This window comes from Plectropomus leopardus, chromosome 17 (genome assembly GCF_008729295.1).
Source record: "Plectropomus leopardus isolate mb chromosome 17, YSFRI_Pleo_2.0, whole genome shotgun sequence".
Classification (NCBI taxonomy): Eukaryota; Metazoa; Chordata; class Actinopteri; order Perciformes; family Serranidae; genus Plectropomus; species Plectropomus leopardus.
The window spans coordinates 1700992-1719546 of NC_056479.1; the positions used below are offsets into that span (position 1 = coordinate 1700992).

Consider the following 18555-nt stretch of genomic DNA (forward strand, 5'->3'; position numbering starts at 1 on the left):
ATGGCTCACATGTTCTCAATTCTGTGAAAATCTACGTCATGAAAAGGCACTTACATAATTATGCTGAAAGGTCCATAGTGTACAGAAAATACTGCAGGTTATTGTTCTGTGGATAGTCCTGCCGCTTTCCTTTATCAGTACAGCCTTGTTGTTTCTTAACGTTACACAGGAAAACCATTGTAACCAGCTGTAACCTCACACCCAGAGGGAGAATACTGCTGAGGGAGGACAAAGATAAGTGATCCCAACGGAGAGAAAAGAGAAGACAAGTAAAGAAAGTTTATGCCCTTTTTCCCTCTAAAGTTATCATGTATATAGTATCCTCCTTTTATTTTTAACACAAGAAAGCCCATTAAAATTAGGCGATTGACTACTTTTCCCACTTCCAGTAGACCAGTGCCTTTTACGTGGCTCTGCAGTAGATTAGTATGCCTTCCTGGGTTTTTTTGGCTTGTTTTTTTTAATTGGAGTTCACAGTTGTCATCAGTCAGTGAGTTTCCATGCACATTTAGGCTAGGCTACAATTAAAGCTCATTTAAGCCATTGAATTGAACTCCTGTCCTTGTCCCAGTAGACATGCATCAGGGAAGAATCCATTTATTGATGAAGAATGTCAGACTCCACCATGCAAGGAAATATGCCCTCTTTCATCTAGTTGCTATTGGACCTACCTCTGGTTGACCTATTACGTCACATACCAAACGTTATATACCAAACAAGCAGCAAATGTGTGCAAATCCAACAATGAAAATATGTTTAACCCTTTAAAACCGTAAATGTCATCAGTTTTCTTGTGCTGCATTTAGACGCCTTTCACAAGCCATATGACACTTTGACAACTGAACAAATTTATTTCTTTTAAAACATGGCGAAACAAAAAATGAAGAAAGAAATGTCCAACAAATTGCAAGAAATTTCATCTAAAAAAATAGTTTTAAAATAAAGGGGAAAATTATCAGAAAATAATCCAAAAAATTGGGGAAAATGTCCAGAAAACTATATATATAATTCTAATATCTTTATTTCTAGAATTATGTTAAAAAAATTCAACTCTTTTTTAATTCAATTTCTTGTTTGTTTTCTAATTTCTTCTGCTAATTTTCAATACATTTACTTGTAACTTGTTTTCTGATTTTTTGCATATTTTTGGGCCATGTCATATTAAGTTGCTTGTTGCCTCCCCCTTACATTTTTGGAAAGAAATCAAACCAATTTCCTCAGGTTTCAAAGGCTTAGCATTTCAGCGCTATACATTACGTATGACCTCTACCCTTTACTTTATACCTTTGTATGGTTTTATTATTTATTTATTTTTGCCTTCATTTTTTTTCCCCGGCTTTCATCTATGAATTTAAACTGTTCAACTTCTGGATCAAAGCTCGGTGGGGGAACTATGGAGCATGTGCAGAACGCCTAGGCCAGGTCTGGTCCGATCGTAGCGTACACATGAAAGAGTAAACTGACCTCCAACCGCATTATCTAGGTGTGTTACTCTGACTATGAGAAATTCGATTTAGTACATTTTCAGTCAGACTAACACGTTAAATGTATTTTAAAAGTCCAGTTTTACTCTAACTAACACAATAATTCAACTTGTTCTGATGTCATGTAAATGTACTGGCAGACCCACTTTAGTAAAGTCAAGGCTGTAAAAGGGGGGTCCACAAACCAAAAGGTAACATCACGGTAGCTACGTCCATTATTTTATAGTCTATGGCTAAAGTGAACAAGAAAAATACTACCAAAAGAAAACAGCTGAATCCACTTCTGCAGCACACGAGAATTTCTTTTAATCACTTAACTTTTTCAGCAACAATCCATTAAAGTTGAAATCCTGCCCTTATCAATTATATGGAGCTTTAAAACCACTGAACAATAACCATCACACTGGTATAGCAAATGATTACTTGTTTTTGACATTAACCTCTAATATGGTTTTTAACAAATAATGACAATTTTGGGGTGGCTTCTGGGTGGCCCAATCAGATTTCAGGGCCGAAACTTGTCGAGCAAATGACACACCTCTGTCTCAGAGGGAAGAGTCTTCCAGTTCAGGACACTTCTGAACACTTAACAAAGGTGAACGCTGAGAGACAGGTGAGTCATTTATCAATAATACAGAACTAGATACTGGCAAAGTTAATCGTGACATTATTTTCTTTCTTAAAAATGTGCAAAGTAAAAATTCTATTTAAATGTAATTAATTAATTTAAAAAAACTTTCTGAAAGGGGTAGGTAGTTTTATAATGACATTCTTGCACTTGTTTGGTTAAATTCAATTCATGTGATAAATTATTGTTTAGAATAGTTATCAAATGTTAAAAACGTTTTGGCAAGGCATTTTCTGCTGAATCAGACAGCTTTGTTATGTCTGTCAAACTATGCTGTTGTCTTATATCGTTCACATTTCAATTTAGTCCTTTAAAAACTCAATCAACACCACTTTTTTTTTGCTGCGCTAGTCTGCCTTCACAAGCTTTAAACCTTTCAACCATGAACATATTAGTTTGTTTTCTTTTGAAAACAGGTGAATAAAAGCAATGGCCAACTTGTCAAGAAGTGTTCTGCAAATTGCAAGAAATTAACCCTTTGAAATCTCAGCAAATTGGCTTTAATTCTTTTTTTGAAAGAATAGGAGGGCAATGAGCCATGAAAGAAGAAACGACAAAAAGATTTGTAAGAAACCTGTAAAAAAAAAAACAAAACAAAAATACTACAAGAAAATGACAAAATAGTTCAGTTGTTGAAAACAGTTGAAAAACAAAATGTAATTACCTTTGAGGAAGTGCTTGAAAATTTATAATAACGTGTTGACATAATTTTAAATATGTAATTATGAGAATTACAAATAGTTTATCTCTTTTTTAGACATTTTTCTCTAGCTTAAAAAAATCTAAATCTTTTAATTTCTTTGTAATTGGAACATTTATTAGTTGCTCTTTGCCCTTTTCTCCACAGTTTTGAAAGAAACTGCACCAGTTTAGATCAGGATTCAGAGGTGTAAGTACACGTAAAAGGCTTCTGAAAGCAGCACAAGAAAAGTGATGTCGCTTCAACATTTCTGAGGGTTATTAGATGTGGAAAATTCATTACATAAAAAGCTACACACACACACACACACACACACACACACACACACACATCACATGGCAGGGTGGACCGGTATGTTGCCTCTCTACCGGAGTAAACCTCCTCTAAACTGGAATAAACCTGTTCATTCCATCCGCGCTCCTGGTATACATGTGCTTTGTAGCGCGCGCCCGGGCGCGCTGGAGCAACATCCTCCACCAATGATAAAACAGCTGCGTTAAAGTAAAAAATGTTCTCCTAGTTTTGTGTATTGACATTACTGACAGAAGGATAACATCCCTGACGCGCGCACATGGTAGATGATTTATTTGGGAACGTTTATTACAGTGTATATCACTAATAACGGTTGTATTTCTATTTCGTGGTTAACAATGATAAAGGTTTTATTTTCCGGAGTCTTTACCCCTGTCGGCTCTGAACACAGCACAAGAGCAGGCCACGCGGATGTTAGGCACGAGACGCAGCCCGCAGACGACAAGGGACGCCCTGCGCGTTCATGAAGCAGAGAGGCTTGCGCGCTCATGGTCGGTGTGAATACCGGCTTGAGCCGGTAAAGAGCTGCCAAGACCAGCAGGAAATAATTCGGAGAAAACAAAAGATGCAGCTGGCTGTGGCAGCAGGAAAATAGACCAAAGTGATATCGGCTTTGTTATTGCCTCATTTTTTGTAGCAGGAGGAACTATTAGCATAGTTATCATAGTTACTATAATTCTTAAACGACATATTTAACATTCACGTAAATTATTACTTGGCAAATGAGCCTATAACTTACAGTAGTTAGTTTAATGGACATTAAAATGAAGACGAAATAGGGAAGCGATCGTTGTTGAACCGGAAGGCGGCTGTTCAACCTCAACTCTGCCGGTAAGTAAGATGTCAACTTAGCAGCTGCGGCGGGAGGATGCTGCTCCGCGGCGGCAGGCTGAGCTGCTCTGACAGCCGGGAGGAAATACTACTGCCGCTCGCTAGTTTTATGATGTCTGCGAAAATGAAACTGAGCACAGCTGTTATTTTATCAGTAAAGCAAATGTTAAGTCGAAAAGGAGGGGCGATAAATTATCTGGAATAAAACCAACACACACAAACAAAACAATCAGGTTATGTCAATGTGGTCGTCGTGTACGTGTAGTTAGTGTGAGTGCGGAGCAGCAGGGTCCCTGCTGTCCTGCTGTCCTGCTGTCCTGTGTGAGGGGGACACACCGCTGGGATGCGGCGCATTGACATCATCCCTCCTCCTCTGCACTGCGGACCAAACTCATCTCATAACAACCCAGCCAGCAATTTTTGCTTCTAAAAACGGTCTGAGAATGGTACATGGCAACCAATGCAGTGTTTTAGTAACGTTTCCAGCTGCAAGTTTTCCTTTAGTTTCCATAATTGTATTCTTAAAGTTAGGGTAACATTCTCTAGAAACATCAAAAAATGGCCTCAATAACATATACTGAATGTTACTTTGAACATTTTCTTTCTTTGTTCTAATGTAACATTATTGAAACGTTTTATAAAAAGAACATTTTATGATCTGTCACCTCTTAACATCACCAAAACATCCTCATTAGATTAAAATGTTTTTTTCAAATCATTATTGCAACTTGTAGGTAACTTTAGCGAATGTTATGGGAACATCCCTGCACGCTGGGAGGTCATGTTGTCTTTTTAACAGGTCCAGGAGATCTTGTTAAATATTCCCAAGGGATAACTGTGTTATTTGTGTGTTTGTAAATCTGAGCAGTAGGCTGTAGTGAATCAATTCATGCCAAGAACTGCCACCCAACTGTGTAATGATCAAGAGATAAAAGCAATGGGACTTCATTAACCTGTTCTATAGCTGAGAGGAAGGGATTGTCCCGCTTCATTTGTGTGTTTATGTGCGTATTAATTACACACACATTTTACTGCAAGTAGCCTCAACAGTTTTCTCTGTGGCACTTATTTTTGTGACACATAGCCAACTTTAACAGCTTATATTGAGGGTTCCCACAGTCATGGAAAGTCTGGAAAAGTCATGATATTTCACAAAAAAATTTCCAGACCTGGGAAAGTCATGAAATTAGTAAAAATCCCTGAAAGTTTTTGAAAAATCATGGGAATTTAACTGCATACAGTGAAATCGTTACAGTAACCTCCCATGAATAACCCTCCATGTTATTTAACATAAAGGAACATTTATTTTCTGTACCCGACGATGTAACTTCAATCTAATATCAGAATCACAATCAGGTTTTATTAGTACATTTACATAGACGAGGAATTCAACTAGGTGTTTCGGTACAAACAATTAACGTAAAGGAAGAATAAAAATAGTACATTTAAACAGAATACAACATAAGACAAAAATATGGACTGTTGTGATATTGTGGTGGGCTGCCACAAAAAAATCTATGTGGTAAACAGTGGGATTCTTATGCCCCTAAATATCAACTGATTCAAGTACTAGTACTACTTCAAAATGAGCTCACTGTTGTAATCTCTGTCTCCTCCTCCAGGTGGGGTGGCCTGCTGTAGCCATGAGGGTGCCCCATTCCCAGAGCTGTTTGGGTCCAAATGTTTACCCAGAGGTGCCTGATGGTGGCTGGGGCTGGGCCGTGGCCGCGGCCTTCTTTGTGGTGGAGCTCTGCACCTATGGGACCCTCAAGAGCCTGGGTGTCTTCCTCCAGGATCTCATGGAAGAATTTGGAGAGAGCAACAGCCGAGTGTCATGGGTCATCTCCATCTGTGTTTTCATCTTTACCTTCAGTGGTACGTCACCAAAGCTTTACACATGTTTGTTCCGTTTCTTGTACTGTTTTGTTTGTCATCTGCTTATTACGATGTGACAGACGTGCGGGACAAGGTGACGCTGTGACAGCAGAGCAGAAGATGAAAGGAGAGGTCATTATACACAACATGTGTTGGTGGGCTGGAACTAGTTTTTTTTATTTCAAAAAAGTCCAAAAGATTTTTAATTTACCATAACATAAAACCCAGAAAAAACGCACATAATCATTTCAGAAGTTGGAACTAGAGAATTTTTGGCATTTCCAGGGTTTCCCACATATTCAGTTATTTGTGGCAGCCTGCCATAATTAAAACATCTGCCATCATGTATCATTTTTATATTTTTGGAGCTGTCTGTTCATTAGGAGCACTGTATATATACTATTCTGTTATCGATTGCACCAAACTCTTGAAGTGCAGAGCATATTTTGGGTACCGACAGAGCAGCAGACTAAGGTGCAGTGAAAGTGAAACTTAATCACTTATTGTTCTTGGTGTAAAGGTGTAAAAGTTTGTACACACTTGCCTCTACAACAGCTGCTCCTCCCACCAGCTCTGACTGGATCAACTGATGGAGTATCCATCCTGTGACTCAAACTCACAGAGTACAATGAAAGTACAATGAGTACAATGAAAGTACAATGAAGTTAAAGTAGCTACTGTCAAATAATAAAGTTGAATTAACTGCTGTTATCATAACATTTAATAAATGAGGATAGAAGAAATATTCTCTCTCTCTCTCTATCTATATATCAATGATGCGTGCAGTAGGGGTGGAAGGGTTCACAAATTCCACGGTTTGGTTTCAAGTCACAGTTTTTGGTTCGTATTGGTACACGTTGTTTTGTTTTTTTCCATATTTTTAACACTCCAGAAATACCATACATCAGCATAAGATATAAAGCTTAATAATCAACTATTTACAGTATTAAAAAAAAAGTTATTCTCAAGGACATGTCATATAGTCGTGCAAAAACTGAAAGATTGAGGCAGTTTGGCATTAGGAAAATCATTGTGTAATTATTATTGTTAACATATTAAAACAGTAACTGCAAGTAACTGAGATGGAATGATTAAATGAAATGACTGTCATGTCTTTTGCCTCACTTTAGCCCCCCTGTCAACATTCCTAAGTAACCGCTTTGGCTATCGTCCTGTTGTGATGATGGGAGGCTTCCTCACCAGCCTGGGGACCATCACCTCCGCCTTCACCAACTCCATCAATGAGATGTACATTACCACCGGGATAATCTCAGGTAATTATCAAACTCACACCAGCAACATACCCAGCAGCTCATCCATCCATCCATCCATCCATCCATCCATCAAACCATTCCCCATTCTTCCATCCATCCATCCATCCATCTATCTATCTATCCATCCATCCATCCATCCATCCAACCATCCATCCATCCATCTATATTGCTCTTGTAGATGTGTTTGTCTTGTTAAACAGCAGGTATTGAATGATCTAAAGGGACTCCTAGCAGCGACAACCAAATCTGAATCAATCTGTTTCTTCCAGAACTGTCCCGTGACTGAGAGGTGATCAGCCTCTTCTAAACACCATGCACTGGAGTCTGCTCTGCTATCTTAAGTCTCTAGGAAGGAGTGACAGAGCAGAGCAGAGCAGAAAAAACTGGAGTAGCATAATGTTCCTCAAAAAACACTAAATTCCCTTTCAGATCAAGATTGACGCAACAGGAAGTGGCTGATGAGGAAGGAATAAATTGAGTGAAAGCCGTAGAGAGGATGATGAACACATTGGTGAAATGAGTTTTAGTTTTAGTTAGCTCTCCTACTGTGATGACCATGTGTGTCTCTGAAATGGACCACAGCTAACTAACTCCCTTCTCCCCTGTCTCTTTATGTGTCTTTACATGCCTTTTGTCTTTCAGCAGCAGCTGTAGCAAAGCTGAATCATCTCACGCAGCCCGCCACCTTTGACAAAGGAGTGAGCTGACACCTTGATCTCTGACCCAGCCCACTAGCCATGCAGTGTTCCTACCATTTGGGCCAGTGGCTGTCATGTCCCCTTTTTCTCTTCTCCCTTGTTAACAGGCCTTGGCTACTGCTTCACCTTCCTTCCCACCGTCACCATCCTAGCCCAGTACTTCTCCAGGCGCAGAGCCCTCGTCACCTCCATCGCTTCCTCCGGAGAATCTTTCGCCATATTTGCATTTGCTCCAGGTGAGTGTTCAGTCTCAGAGGGTCAGTAAGCACAAATATGACCTTCATCATTACAAGAGATACTAATTAAGTTGAACTGTTTTGACAATAGAGTTTGCGCAGTTGTCATGGTGATGGTTCAGTTGTCCCTTTGAACTCTGCTCATGTGATAAATATAGCTGTTGTGAGGAGCGAAGTAACAGCACACTTATACCACTTTTCCATCAAAATTAGTGCATGCACGTCGATTCTCTAAACACAGGTAAATCTGCTAAAAATAGGCAATTGACTGCTTTCCCATTGCCAGTAGAGCGGAGCTGTGTACATGGATCGACAGCAGAAGGGTATGTGTTTGTGTGTGTGTGTGTGTGTGTGTGTGTGTGTGTGTGGGTTGTTTGTGTCTGTTGGACATCACAGACAGACCAGAGAACAGGTAAATGGCAGAAAGCAGCATGGACAGAGGTCTGTGTAAAATAAGAGTGGTTTCTTCTCTTTATAAATGTCTTATTCAGTCTCTATTTGAAACTCGGTACAGACTCATTTGGACTGATGTGGGTGTGAATGCTGATGTTACCTTTCCCATTACGTTATAAAGCCAGATGCTAGCAAGTGTTAGCAGGTATTTTGTGTATTTGGGAAGAGGCTATAGCCTCCTGCTATGTCAAGGGGCCATTGAGCAGTGACACAAGTTAGTACAACGCAGGGGTCATCAGTATGCCGCTACATTTGTATCAGAAACTGTGTAAAAATTTGCAAACTTTGGTGTAAGGGCAGTGATTTTTAAAGAAGTAGCCCTGGAACTCAGTAAATTGTTAGCAATTATAACTGCTAGCGGTCAGTGTCTGCCACAAAGCTGCTCTACTCCTGAAATTTAACTCAACTTGTGGGGCTGATAAATGAAGCTAACAGAAGTGTCAGAAACTTTAGTTCCTCTGATGTCCACTTGAGGCTGGCCTTAAGCGTGAGTTAATCCCCATAGACCCCCATATTAAAATAGCCAACTTAACAGCAGAAATATGTTTACAGCCTAGTATAAAAAACACTTTTGACCTTTATAGATAATTTCAACATTAATGGGGGTAATATATTTTATGTATTTTACCTGTCATGTTTTATTAAGGCCTAAAGTTCCAGGTAATGAAGTGTGGCCCTCTTTGAGTGACAGGCTGTCTGCTGACAGTGTCCTTGCTTCTCAGCCAGACCTCTCACTCCTCCACAACTCCAGCCTCTCCCCATAATGTGCTCACTTCTCGCTCCAAAAAGCCAAGATGGTGATGGCCAGAATTCTAGACTTTAAATAGAAATAAAAATTTTAAAAATCCACAAACCAGTGGATTGCATCACCGTAATGTCATCCATTATTTTTACAGTCTGTGGTGCTAACTCACAAAATGGAAATGTTTTTGGAAAGGAAAAGATCTGCCGAGCAGACCAACAGCCCAGCTGACACAGGCCTAAATTAATCCTTTTTTGTTGCCAACAAGCGTAAATGTATGACAGGATCAAAAATAAAAAATCAATTTGAAGGTTTTGTAAAAATACTGGATGCTAAATCGTTTTAATCAAGTTCAGCCTCCTCAACAGACTCTTTACTCTCTACAGCGATCAACTTCTTCTTCACAGGGTCCATGAAGTCTGGCCTGGTGATAGATAAGAGAGTAGCTATGTCCTGAACATTAAACACTGACACAAAACTAAGGATGGTCAGTTTTGTGTCAGGTAGTGTGTGTGTTTGTGTGTGTCTGTGTGTTGTCAAACTATGATACAGACAGCAAAGGTGCAAAAGCAGCGCCGTAAATGACACCAAAGTGCGGCAGAGAATCTCAGCGTAGTTTTTTATCACATGACTATTTTGGTACAAACAGTTTGCTGCCCGTGTGATGGACAGCCTTCTCTGATTTACTCGCCAAACAAGAACATCTGCCTGCATTTTGGGATTGAGGTTGTTAATTTCAGACTCTGGCATCTACTGATAAATACAGTGAGATTTGCTTTAAAACAACATAAACAAATACTAAGTGGACATTCAGTATATAACAGTAACAACACCATGTGCTCTCTCCACAGCCCTCACTGCACTGAAGCAACACATCAGCTGGCGCTACTGTCTGGTTATCCTCGGCATCTTTCAGGCTTCTATGATTGGCTGTGGGCTTCTCCTTCGTCCAATCATTATTGAGCCGGAGCCTGTAAAGGAGGACAGTGAATCAGACAAAGAGTCCCTCTCTCTAAAACAGCTTCAGACTGTTTACGAGCTGGACAACGAACAAACCAGGACCTCCATCAGCTCTGGAGTCTCCCGGGGCTCAGAGGACTCAGGTGTTACCTCGCTTTCTGCCTCAAATGTAGACCTGAGGACGGCAGGAGCTGAAAACAAGGCTCTGATGCAGTGGGAGGTGCAGGTCAAAGAGGGCATGGAGCCTTCACTGTCCCCAGATCCCACTCCAGCCACGGAGAAGGAGGAGGGTAAACTGGAAGAGGCAGAGGCGGGTCCTCTCCATCCTTCCAGGCCCAAACTTCTGGACTTCTCTGTGCTTAAAGACGGTGCCTTTATCTGCTACTCCCTCTTTGGTTTATTCGCCACGCTGGGCTTCTTCGCTCCGCAGCTCTACATCATTGAACTGAGCAAGAGCCGGGGCGTGGAGCCCAGCATGGCATCCTACATGCTCTCTGCCATGGCTGTGGCTGAGATCTTCGGCCGCTTGTCCATCGGGGTGGTGTTGAACAGAGTCTGCTGCAGGAAGACCCTGGTGCTGCTGGGCTGTGTGATTGTGCTGTGCCTGGTGCTCATGGCCTTCACTATCGTGTGGGAGTTCTGGGGCCTTGTGGTCTGCTGTGCCCTCTATGGTTACTTCATGGGCACAGTCGGCTCCACCCACATCCCCATGCTGGCTGAGGAGGACGTTGTGGGCATCCAGAAGATGGCTTCCTCGGTGGGAGTGTACGTCTGCATCCAGAGCTTTGCTGGGCTGGCAGGGCCGCCACTAGGAGGTACAAAGTCCCTGCTGCTTTGTTTGCTTTTTGTCTGGCCGCATCTACACTTCCTGTTCATGTTACAAATATCACGCCATTATGCCACTTTGCCATTTTACCATTCTTTGAAGGGAGCGATAGAGTGGTCTCATCTCCAAGCCGGGGACAGAGGTAGTAACAGTGCCGTAACGAGCTCTGTGTAAAATGTAAAGCAGGAAAGGCATGACCATGGGTGGCACTGTTGTGATATTTTGATGACGTGTTTATGTGTGCACCCACAGTGGGAGATTCAAAAAGCAGCTGTTAGCATAGCATAGCAGCTAATTGGCAAACTGGGAAAACAGTGAGTTTTGGGAGCTCCTTATACCTGGAACACGCCACATGCATGAGCAGCATGTGACGGCAACCTCGCTGAATTGCAACATGTTGCATTCTCGTGGTGTTCACACTGACAGCATTGTTGCTGTGTCGCTTCTGCAGAGCTGCCTGCTGCAATGAGTTCTGAATTTCCACATTAATAAATACATATTCCACCCATGTATGAAGTCATGCAGCTCCTGCATTGTCAACAACACAGTCCTGCAAATGTTTCACAATAAAATGCCTTGTGTCAACAACTGATTCTGTCAACAGAGATGTCAGAGGGCTTTTATTTTAAAACGGAAGCAGGAAAGTTTGAGAAAAACAGATGATTATCAAAACGGCATTTTCATTGTCTATTTCTGCTGACAACCGCACGTGGCACGCAGAAAAAATGTGCCGTGGCTGACAGGCAGCTGAGACGTGTCTGAGTGGTGCTGCTTACACAGGCATTGTGGGTGCTCTAATTTGTTAATATTGGTGCCGAAAACCCTCCCAAAACAACAGGTTGGCGACAATCACACACTGCTGAAGAAGCCATTGTGTTCCCGTTGTTACCCTGTGAGCAGAAGACGAGATCAGCCGCCATATAACAGAAATGGTGAATTATTGTGAATGACGTATGCCTTTGTTATTGTTGAGAAAGTGCTGCTGACGCAGGTGTTTTATGTCACGTTAGAGGCAGATGCTGGTGTGTTGAATATCACGCCCCTCTTACCTCTTTGATTGCGGTGCAGTGTATAATCGTATACTGGAGAGGAATGATGGCGCTGTTTGTTGGTTTTGTGTTAAGGTGCAGGGGCGGTATAAAGGGGGGAGTTTGTTGCGGCCCTGTAGAATGATCTCTGTGTTAAAGTGGCTGCTGTTTGCACTGATCAGTGGACATCTGTGTAGAAGTTTCCTAACAGCTGTCTTAACCTCCAGGTGTGTTGGTGGATGCCACAGAGAACTACGGTGCTGCCTTCTATTCCTGTGCAGTGGGCATGGGCCTCGGTGCTATCTGCCTGGCTCTAGTTGGCCCCGCCAAGTCTGCCACGTGCCAAAGACAGAGAAGAAGCAAAGAGGACGGCTCCAGCACAGAGGAGGAGGAAAACATGTCTCAGGACAATGAACAACCAGACTTTTTGGAGGTAGACTTGGCCCTGGAGGACAGTCCGGTTAAAAAGGATGTGGATCAGGGCAGCGCCTCTGTAATCTGAACTGGGCTACAGCATGACACCACCTCATAACCAATGACGCGCTGCCAGGGCCAACTACAAGTGGAGTCCAGGTGCACTGCAAGAGGCTGCAAGGTCACTTAAACTAATTCACACAGATGGTCCTCACAGATGCTGCTGGTTTCAAATCTCAGGTGTCTCTCTCTCTCTCACACATTCTGACAAGCTTGAAGCTCACTCCTTCCCAGGGAGGAAACCGTCTCCCCCTGAGACCAAAGGCATATCCATGTTGAGCACATGGTGTCACTCTAATCTAAGTTCACACTACACAACTTCCAAAGCCAACAGATTTCTGTTTCTGTTCACACTGGTTAACTTCTGTCTTGAAAGTGTTGTTATCTTACACCTGGTGATTATGTGATAAGTGTGTCATGTGTTGCGCAGGTCAGATCACATATCAGGACCAGGTGGGTGCATGGTAGAAAATGTCAAGGTCCAAAAATGACAAAGCAGCATAAGTTATCAGGTTAAAAATGTTCAGAAACGTTGAGTGCCATAGTCCACCTTCTCTTTACCTCTCTTTGTCACTCTCTCCCTCTCAAGCACACACACACACACATACACACACACACACACACACACACACACACACACACACACACACACACACACACTCCTTGGACAACACTGCAGTGCAGCTCGTCTCTGTCCTCAACCCGTGTCTTGAGCTCTTTATTGGCTGTATCTCACTGACAAAGGTCCAGGTATTTATCATGTTAGATATATGGGGAGCACCTGTGTCAACATAGCGTTTTTCTCTCAACGCCAGCATCTTTTTACAATTGTTTCCTATCAGCAGCGGGCGTCTGCTTTTTCTTTATGTTGGAGCTCTCAACATTTTTTGTGCAGCTGCTCCCAGTGCTCCTAGTTGAAAATCTCAAAACTTTTCAGAAAGTCGGCGGTAATGTCACCGCTTTTTATCTAGGGTGCTGTCATAACGAAGACAGAGAGGTCTGTGAGAGAAGGTCAGACAGCAGACACTGGATGTTTGCTGGTTTATGTTGTGCTTTTATCACTGCACTGTTGTAAGCTTGTTGTTAACTGTGTAGTCAAACCCCTGTTAACATAGCATCACATTTGCTTACTAGCCAACGTTAGTGTCAAGATATCGTTGTCGTATTAACAAAACCCACATTCAGTGTGTCATATATAAAAGGTGCTGGGAGTGCTTTTTATGATGCGCTTGGCAGAAGCTCTTTTCAGCTCCATGCCACCACTTTTCTGCTGAAGAAAAACACTGTGTGGACGCAGGGGGTGACACTCTCAGCTGCCGTCTCTGAGCAGTGCTGAGCCAACACCAATCTGTTTGTATTGTTGAGAGCTCCAAAAATTGTCAGTGAGTGAAATATTAGGGGTAAAGTTGTGTAGTGTGAACACAGCATTAGGTTTAGAGAGATATCTCCTTCAGCTGTTTAGGGCAAATCCACGCTTATTAAGAGCTTTCAAAATCCTCAGTTTGAGTTACGTTACCTCAGGAAGAAGTGTTGTCATGTGTGGTGACATTTCATGAACATTTAGTTGGACAAAACAGTCATGATATCTGTCAGAAGCCTCTGCGATATCATGACTGTGTTGTGCGCGTTGATTCCTGCTCATGTGGAGGCGTCTGTCCTCATCCAACCCCTGCAACACCTCATTCTTTCCTGCTGCACTCCTGCAGTGTGTGTTTTTGAACTAATGATGGACGCACACTGCACAACCACACAATGTGGTCACTTCTCTAGCAAAATGTAGAGAGTGTAACACACCATGGCTTTAAATTTCCCCCTCCCTGCAAAATGACAAGTAGACAGTCTGCCTGCATGCACTTGATGCATGGAGAAAGATCTCACTGCTGCTTTAGCTGGACAAGAAAATGCAGTCGTGCAGTTTGTAAATACGTTTTGTCTCCTGTCTGTCAGTCTTACGCACATTCACAATGTGACAACATTGATATTTAATTTCCACCACTATGGTAACTAAAGCAATATTGTGTTGTGTTGTGTTCACTGATCTTTAGAATGAATGAAGGAGCTTCAGCTCAGTCTCTGCACGTGGAGCCTGTAATCTATGATCCTATGACACTGGAGGTTTTGGGATTTATTTTGCATGAGCCTGAGAAGCTTTAAATCCTTCAGCAGTGCTTTGGGTGAACACATTGACTGTGTATGTGTTGTCATGATCCTGCTGATGTACTGTAGAGTGATCTTGTTACAAGTAACATAGAAAGTGAAAAGCAATCATGATTTAACAGAAGAACCTGAGGGTTCACATTGATTTATTTTCCAATGGCATGGCTAACAAAATACAATGTTTGAGTTTTTCTCAGTCGCTTTGGTACATTTCTCAAATGTAAAACGAAAGTCTCGGAACTATTTGTTCAGCCCACACATTATTTAGTCATTATATGTACACATTGTAAAAGCAATTTTTCACTCTTTGGAAAATTTACAAATGCTTTGGCATATTCATGCAGTGATTATGCACATTGCCAGCCTGCTAGCATACTAAAGTTGTCCAATACCGTCACCTCGTTAGTGATTTTGGCATTAGACACCAACGCCAAAAGCCACCTTTTGTGGCATTATTATATGTCAGGCGACATCAGTTTGTAATGTGCCTGGACAAAACCTTTTATGATGTCAGGATTTCCCGCCGGTTAGCTGGACTGCACATGTTGGGGCAGTGTGATACGTGGACGGATGGCATCAGTTCATAACGTGACAGACAGCACCTGTTGCAGCCATATGATACACTGCTAGATGGCATCAGTTTGTCCAACAAACCCCGGACTTTTACGCAGGAGCATTTTGCTTCCCACATAAATATTAAACCAAACTATGCCTAAACCAAACATTTGCTTTTTTTGATGTCATGGCAGTCATATGTAGACGTAAAAGTCCAGTGACAAAGCAGTGATAGGAAGGTATCCGTGATGTATAGATGAGAATCACAGACAGCAACGCCAGGAGATGTAGAGAGACTGCACTATAGTTCCCCACACAGCGCTATATGTACAGTTCTGCCAAAGAACTGTTTCCTATGTTTACATTTCTAATTCTATTTTTTCCCTTGTACAGTGCTGAAAAACAGTCTCGTCTTTTTATTTTCGCACGGTCTGCCAACAAATTAGAGTACAAACTGTTGAGGTGTAAATGTTTCAAATCTCTCGCAATCGATCTTCAACATACATGTCATCAACACCTGAGCCAGCGCTGACATCAGAAAAGTACACTGTCATATTACATGGTGAAGCATTCTGACTGCCCTGTTTGTCACTGACATGACATAAATATTAACTTATTCATCAGAAACTAAGGATTTTGTGCACATAACAGGCTTTTGCAGGTAATTCTTTGTGTGGTACTGTTTTGGGAAAATGTGCTTAATATTTTACAAATTCTAAGGATGATTGGAGAACTGCACCAAAGTGATTAAGTAAAATGTCAAGCTTACACCTAGAGATGGTCATATGCAGTAAACTCAGTGGTGTTTTTAGATGGAAAAAAAATGCAAAAATACAATTTCTTGTACAAATGTAAAACCAGAAAATGACATTTGACTGAATGCAGTATTATAATTTTTCTACATAGAACACATAACCATTTCCCCGTCAACTTCCTGTTAAACTCCTCAAGTCCCCATTAGTCTTGACCTATGCTCTATGGAGCAATCCTGATTTTTCCTGATAATAATAATAATCCTCTCATAGAGATGCTGGAGATCCTGGAAACCTGTTCTTGACAGAGCACCATCCCATCAATGACAGATGCAAAAAACATCTTCTTTGACTAGCTGGTTAATTTCTTTTTTTTTCCCCTCCAGAAGAACCACTCCACATTAAGGGGCCATTTACACTGCAACAGTTCATTAAACTTTTGTTGCAGTTTGAAAAAAAACAACAAAACTGAGCTATGTTTGTGCTGCTGACTCTACTAAGGTTATTAACGCTGTCAGTTCCCGTGCACAGGTTCACCATCATCTGTATTATAGTGAGATAGGTTTACACTCACCACTCTGTACAAGAATGCCTTTATGTGCAGGCGCATGGTCTTCTCCCTATGGTGTCATTACAAAGTTACACTGCCAACTACTGGCCTGGCATGCATACTACATAGTTTTCAGTTTTTGCAGATCCCTGTACACTAGGATCATTTTCACAATGTTATCATATGAACGCAGATTATAAATGCAAAGGAAATACTTAAGTTTTTAGTGGGCTGTTCTTGTCTAAACATAATCTAAATCTAACAATTTTCCCAGCAGTTTGTTTTATTAATAATATCCCCTGGCCGGTTGCCACTGAGGTGTTGAATCTCAAGTTTTTCTTCACAAGGCAGACTTTCAAATTTGTGCTATACACAGCTGTTGTCTTCTCTAAAGAAAATGGTAACTTCTATCTTCATTGAAGAAATTCTAACTTCTGCTAACTACAAGCAAATGAATACAACAGTATTTGGAAAATATTAGATACAATCCAGCAGGGCAACAGCCATCAGCCTCACAATAGATTTGTGCCGTTAAAATGCCAAAGGCTTTGGGCATGCATATTGTTGTTTGTCCACACACGAAGCACTGTGGGTGTGAGGCTGTACCCACATATCAGCCTCTCAAGCCAAGCTCAACTAAAACACCACTTTAAAACCTTTCCATCAGCCTCTCATCTTAGACTGTAGAATAGTGATAAATAACAGCCGCCACCAAGGATACTCTAGGTCATGTATTCGCCCGCAATATTAGTTTCAAAGTTACCCAGTACCACTAAAACCACACCTCTTTCTGCTGCTAGCAGGGGGGGGCTCTGGCCCCACCTGCTCCAAATGACCATTCGTCTAGAAGTGTATGTGTATGTATGCAAAGGTGTGTGTCTCAGATTTGACAGGAGAGAAACTCCACATGAAGCGAGTCCCCCCTGTAGCCTCAGATCATTTCCACACCAACTCACCATGACTTTAAGTTTACTTCACAGACCTTTCCTTAAGCACTGTATACCCTTTATTTCAACTGTTTATAATGATGATATGATGCTCATTTTTATTCTTATTTTTAATCATTGATTTGAGTGCCAGGTGGGTTTTTTAAAAAAAATAAAATCTTCTCCAAACTCAGATCAGTTTTTGTGTGGTGTATTGTCTAAGCGTGAGTTTTGTCAGCAATGTTAGTGTAAGTTAACTGTGTATAAATCATCTAGATAGTGTCGCCCATTTTAAAAATACCACAGTCAATTAAACTGGTATGCGCTGCTGACTGTCGATGTTTGGAGCCTTCAATAGTTCTATCAGTTGTCACATTAATACTTAATAATACTTGAGACTAATAAGCCCTATGTGATATGATACAGATAATATTAATTCTCATGCAGCTAACTGAATTCAGGTGAGGAAGTGAGTTGGATAAAATTATCTGGTTCCAGAGATTCGTGAAAAGGTCAGACAGCTGAAGTTGATTTTCACTTTTGTTCTTTGGATCTCAAACTAAATTGTGTGTGGTACCTTAAAGCTCCACTTCACAACACGAGTTTGCTCAGTAAGAATTCATCTTGGACCAACATCCAACAATGCATTCCTGGACCAACACTCAGTACGTTTCCATGCAGAGTTCAGTGGAGTTACAGCTATAGCTCGATTAGACTGCTGTCCTTGTCCCAGTATACAAGCAGTGGGGGAGAATTAATGTATTGACAGAAGTCTGTCCGACTACACCACGGCAGGTGGACATATGCCCCCTTTCAGCTAGCTACAATAAACCTACATTATTATACATTATATGTATGATAATGACCCCATTACAATTCAAACTGTTATGACTGAAGATGTTATAAACACCAGACTCCACTGTGAAAAACATTTTACTTTACTTTTTTTACTTTTACTAGTACTTTTCATTTCACTCCGCTTTCCAGCTGTTGTGGAAGGTAAAGAGACAAGATTCAAATACAGTTAACATTAAAAGTGGTGTTGATTTTTTTTTTAGGTGGGGGGACTCCAGTGTAGAGCACTAATGTAGAGG

At 41.3% G+C, this 18555-nt stretch overlaps 1 protein-coding gene across 1 annotated transcript; it reads left to right on the forward strand.

Moving 5' to 3' along the window:
* The first annotated feature begins 3613 nt into the window (after nucleotides 1-3613).
* slc16a6b (solute carrier family 16 member 6b) lies at nucleotides 3614-17645 on the forward strand. Its single transcript, XM_042504928.1, has 6 exons — nucleotides 3614-3955; nucleotides 5578-5830; nucleotides 6961-7104; nucleotides 7910-8038; nucleotides 10085-11008; nucleotides 12275-17645. The coding sequence occupies exons 2-6, from the start codon at nucleotides 5599-5601 to the stop codon at nucleotides 12547-12549; spliced, it is 1704 nt and encodes a 567-aa protein (XP_042360862.1). The 5' UTR covers nucleotides 3614-3955; nucleotides 5578-5598; the 3' UTR covers nucleotides 12550-17645.
* Nucleotides 17646-18555: the final 910 nt, after the last annotated feature.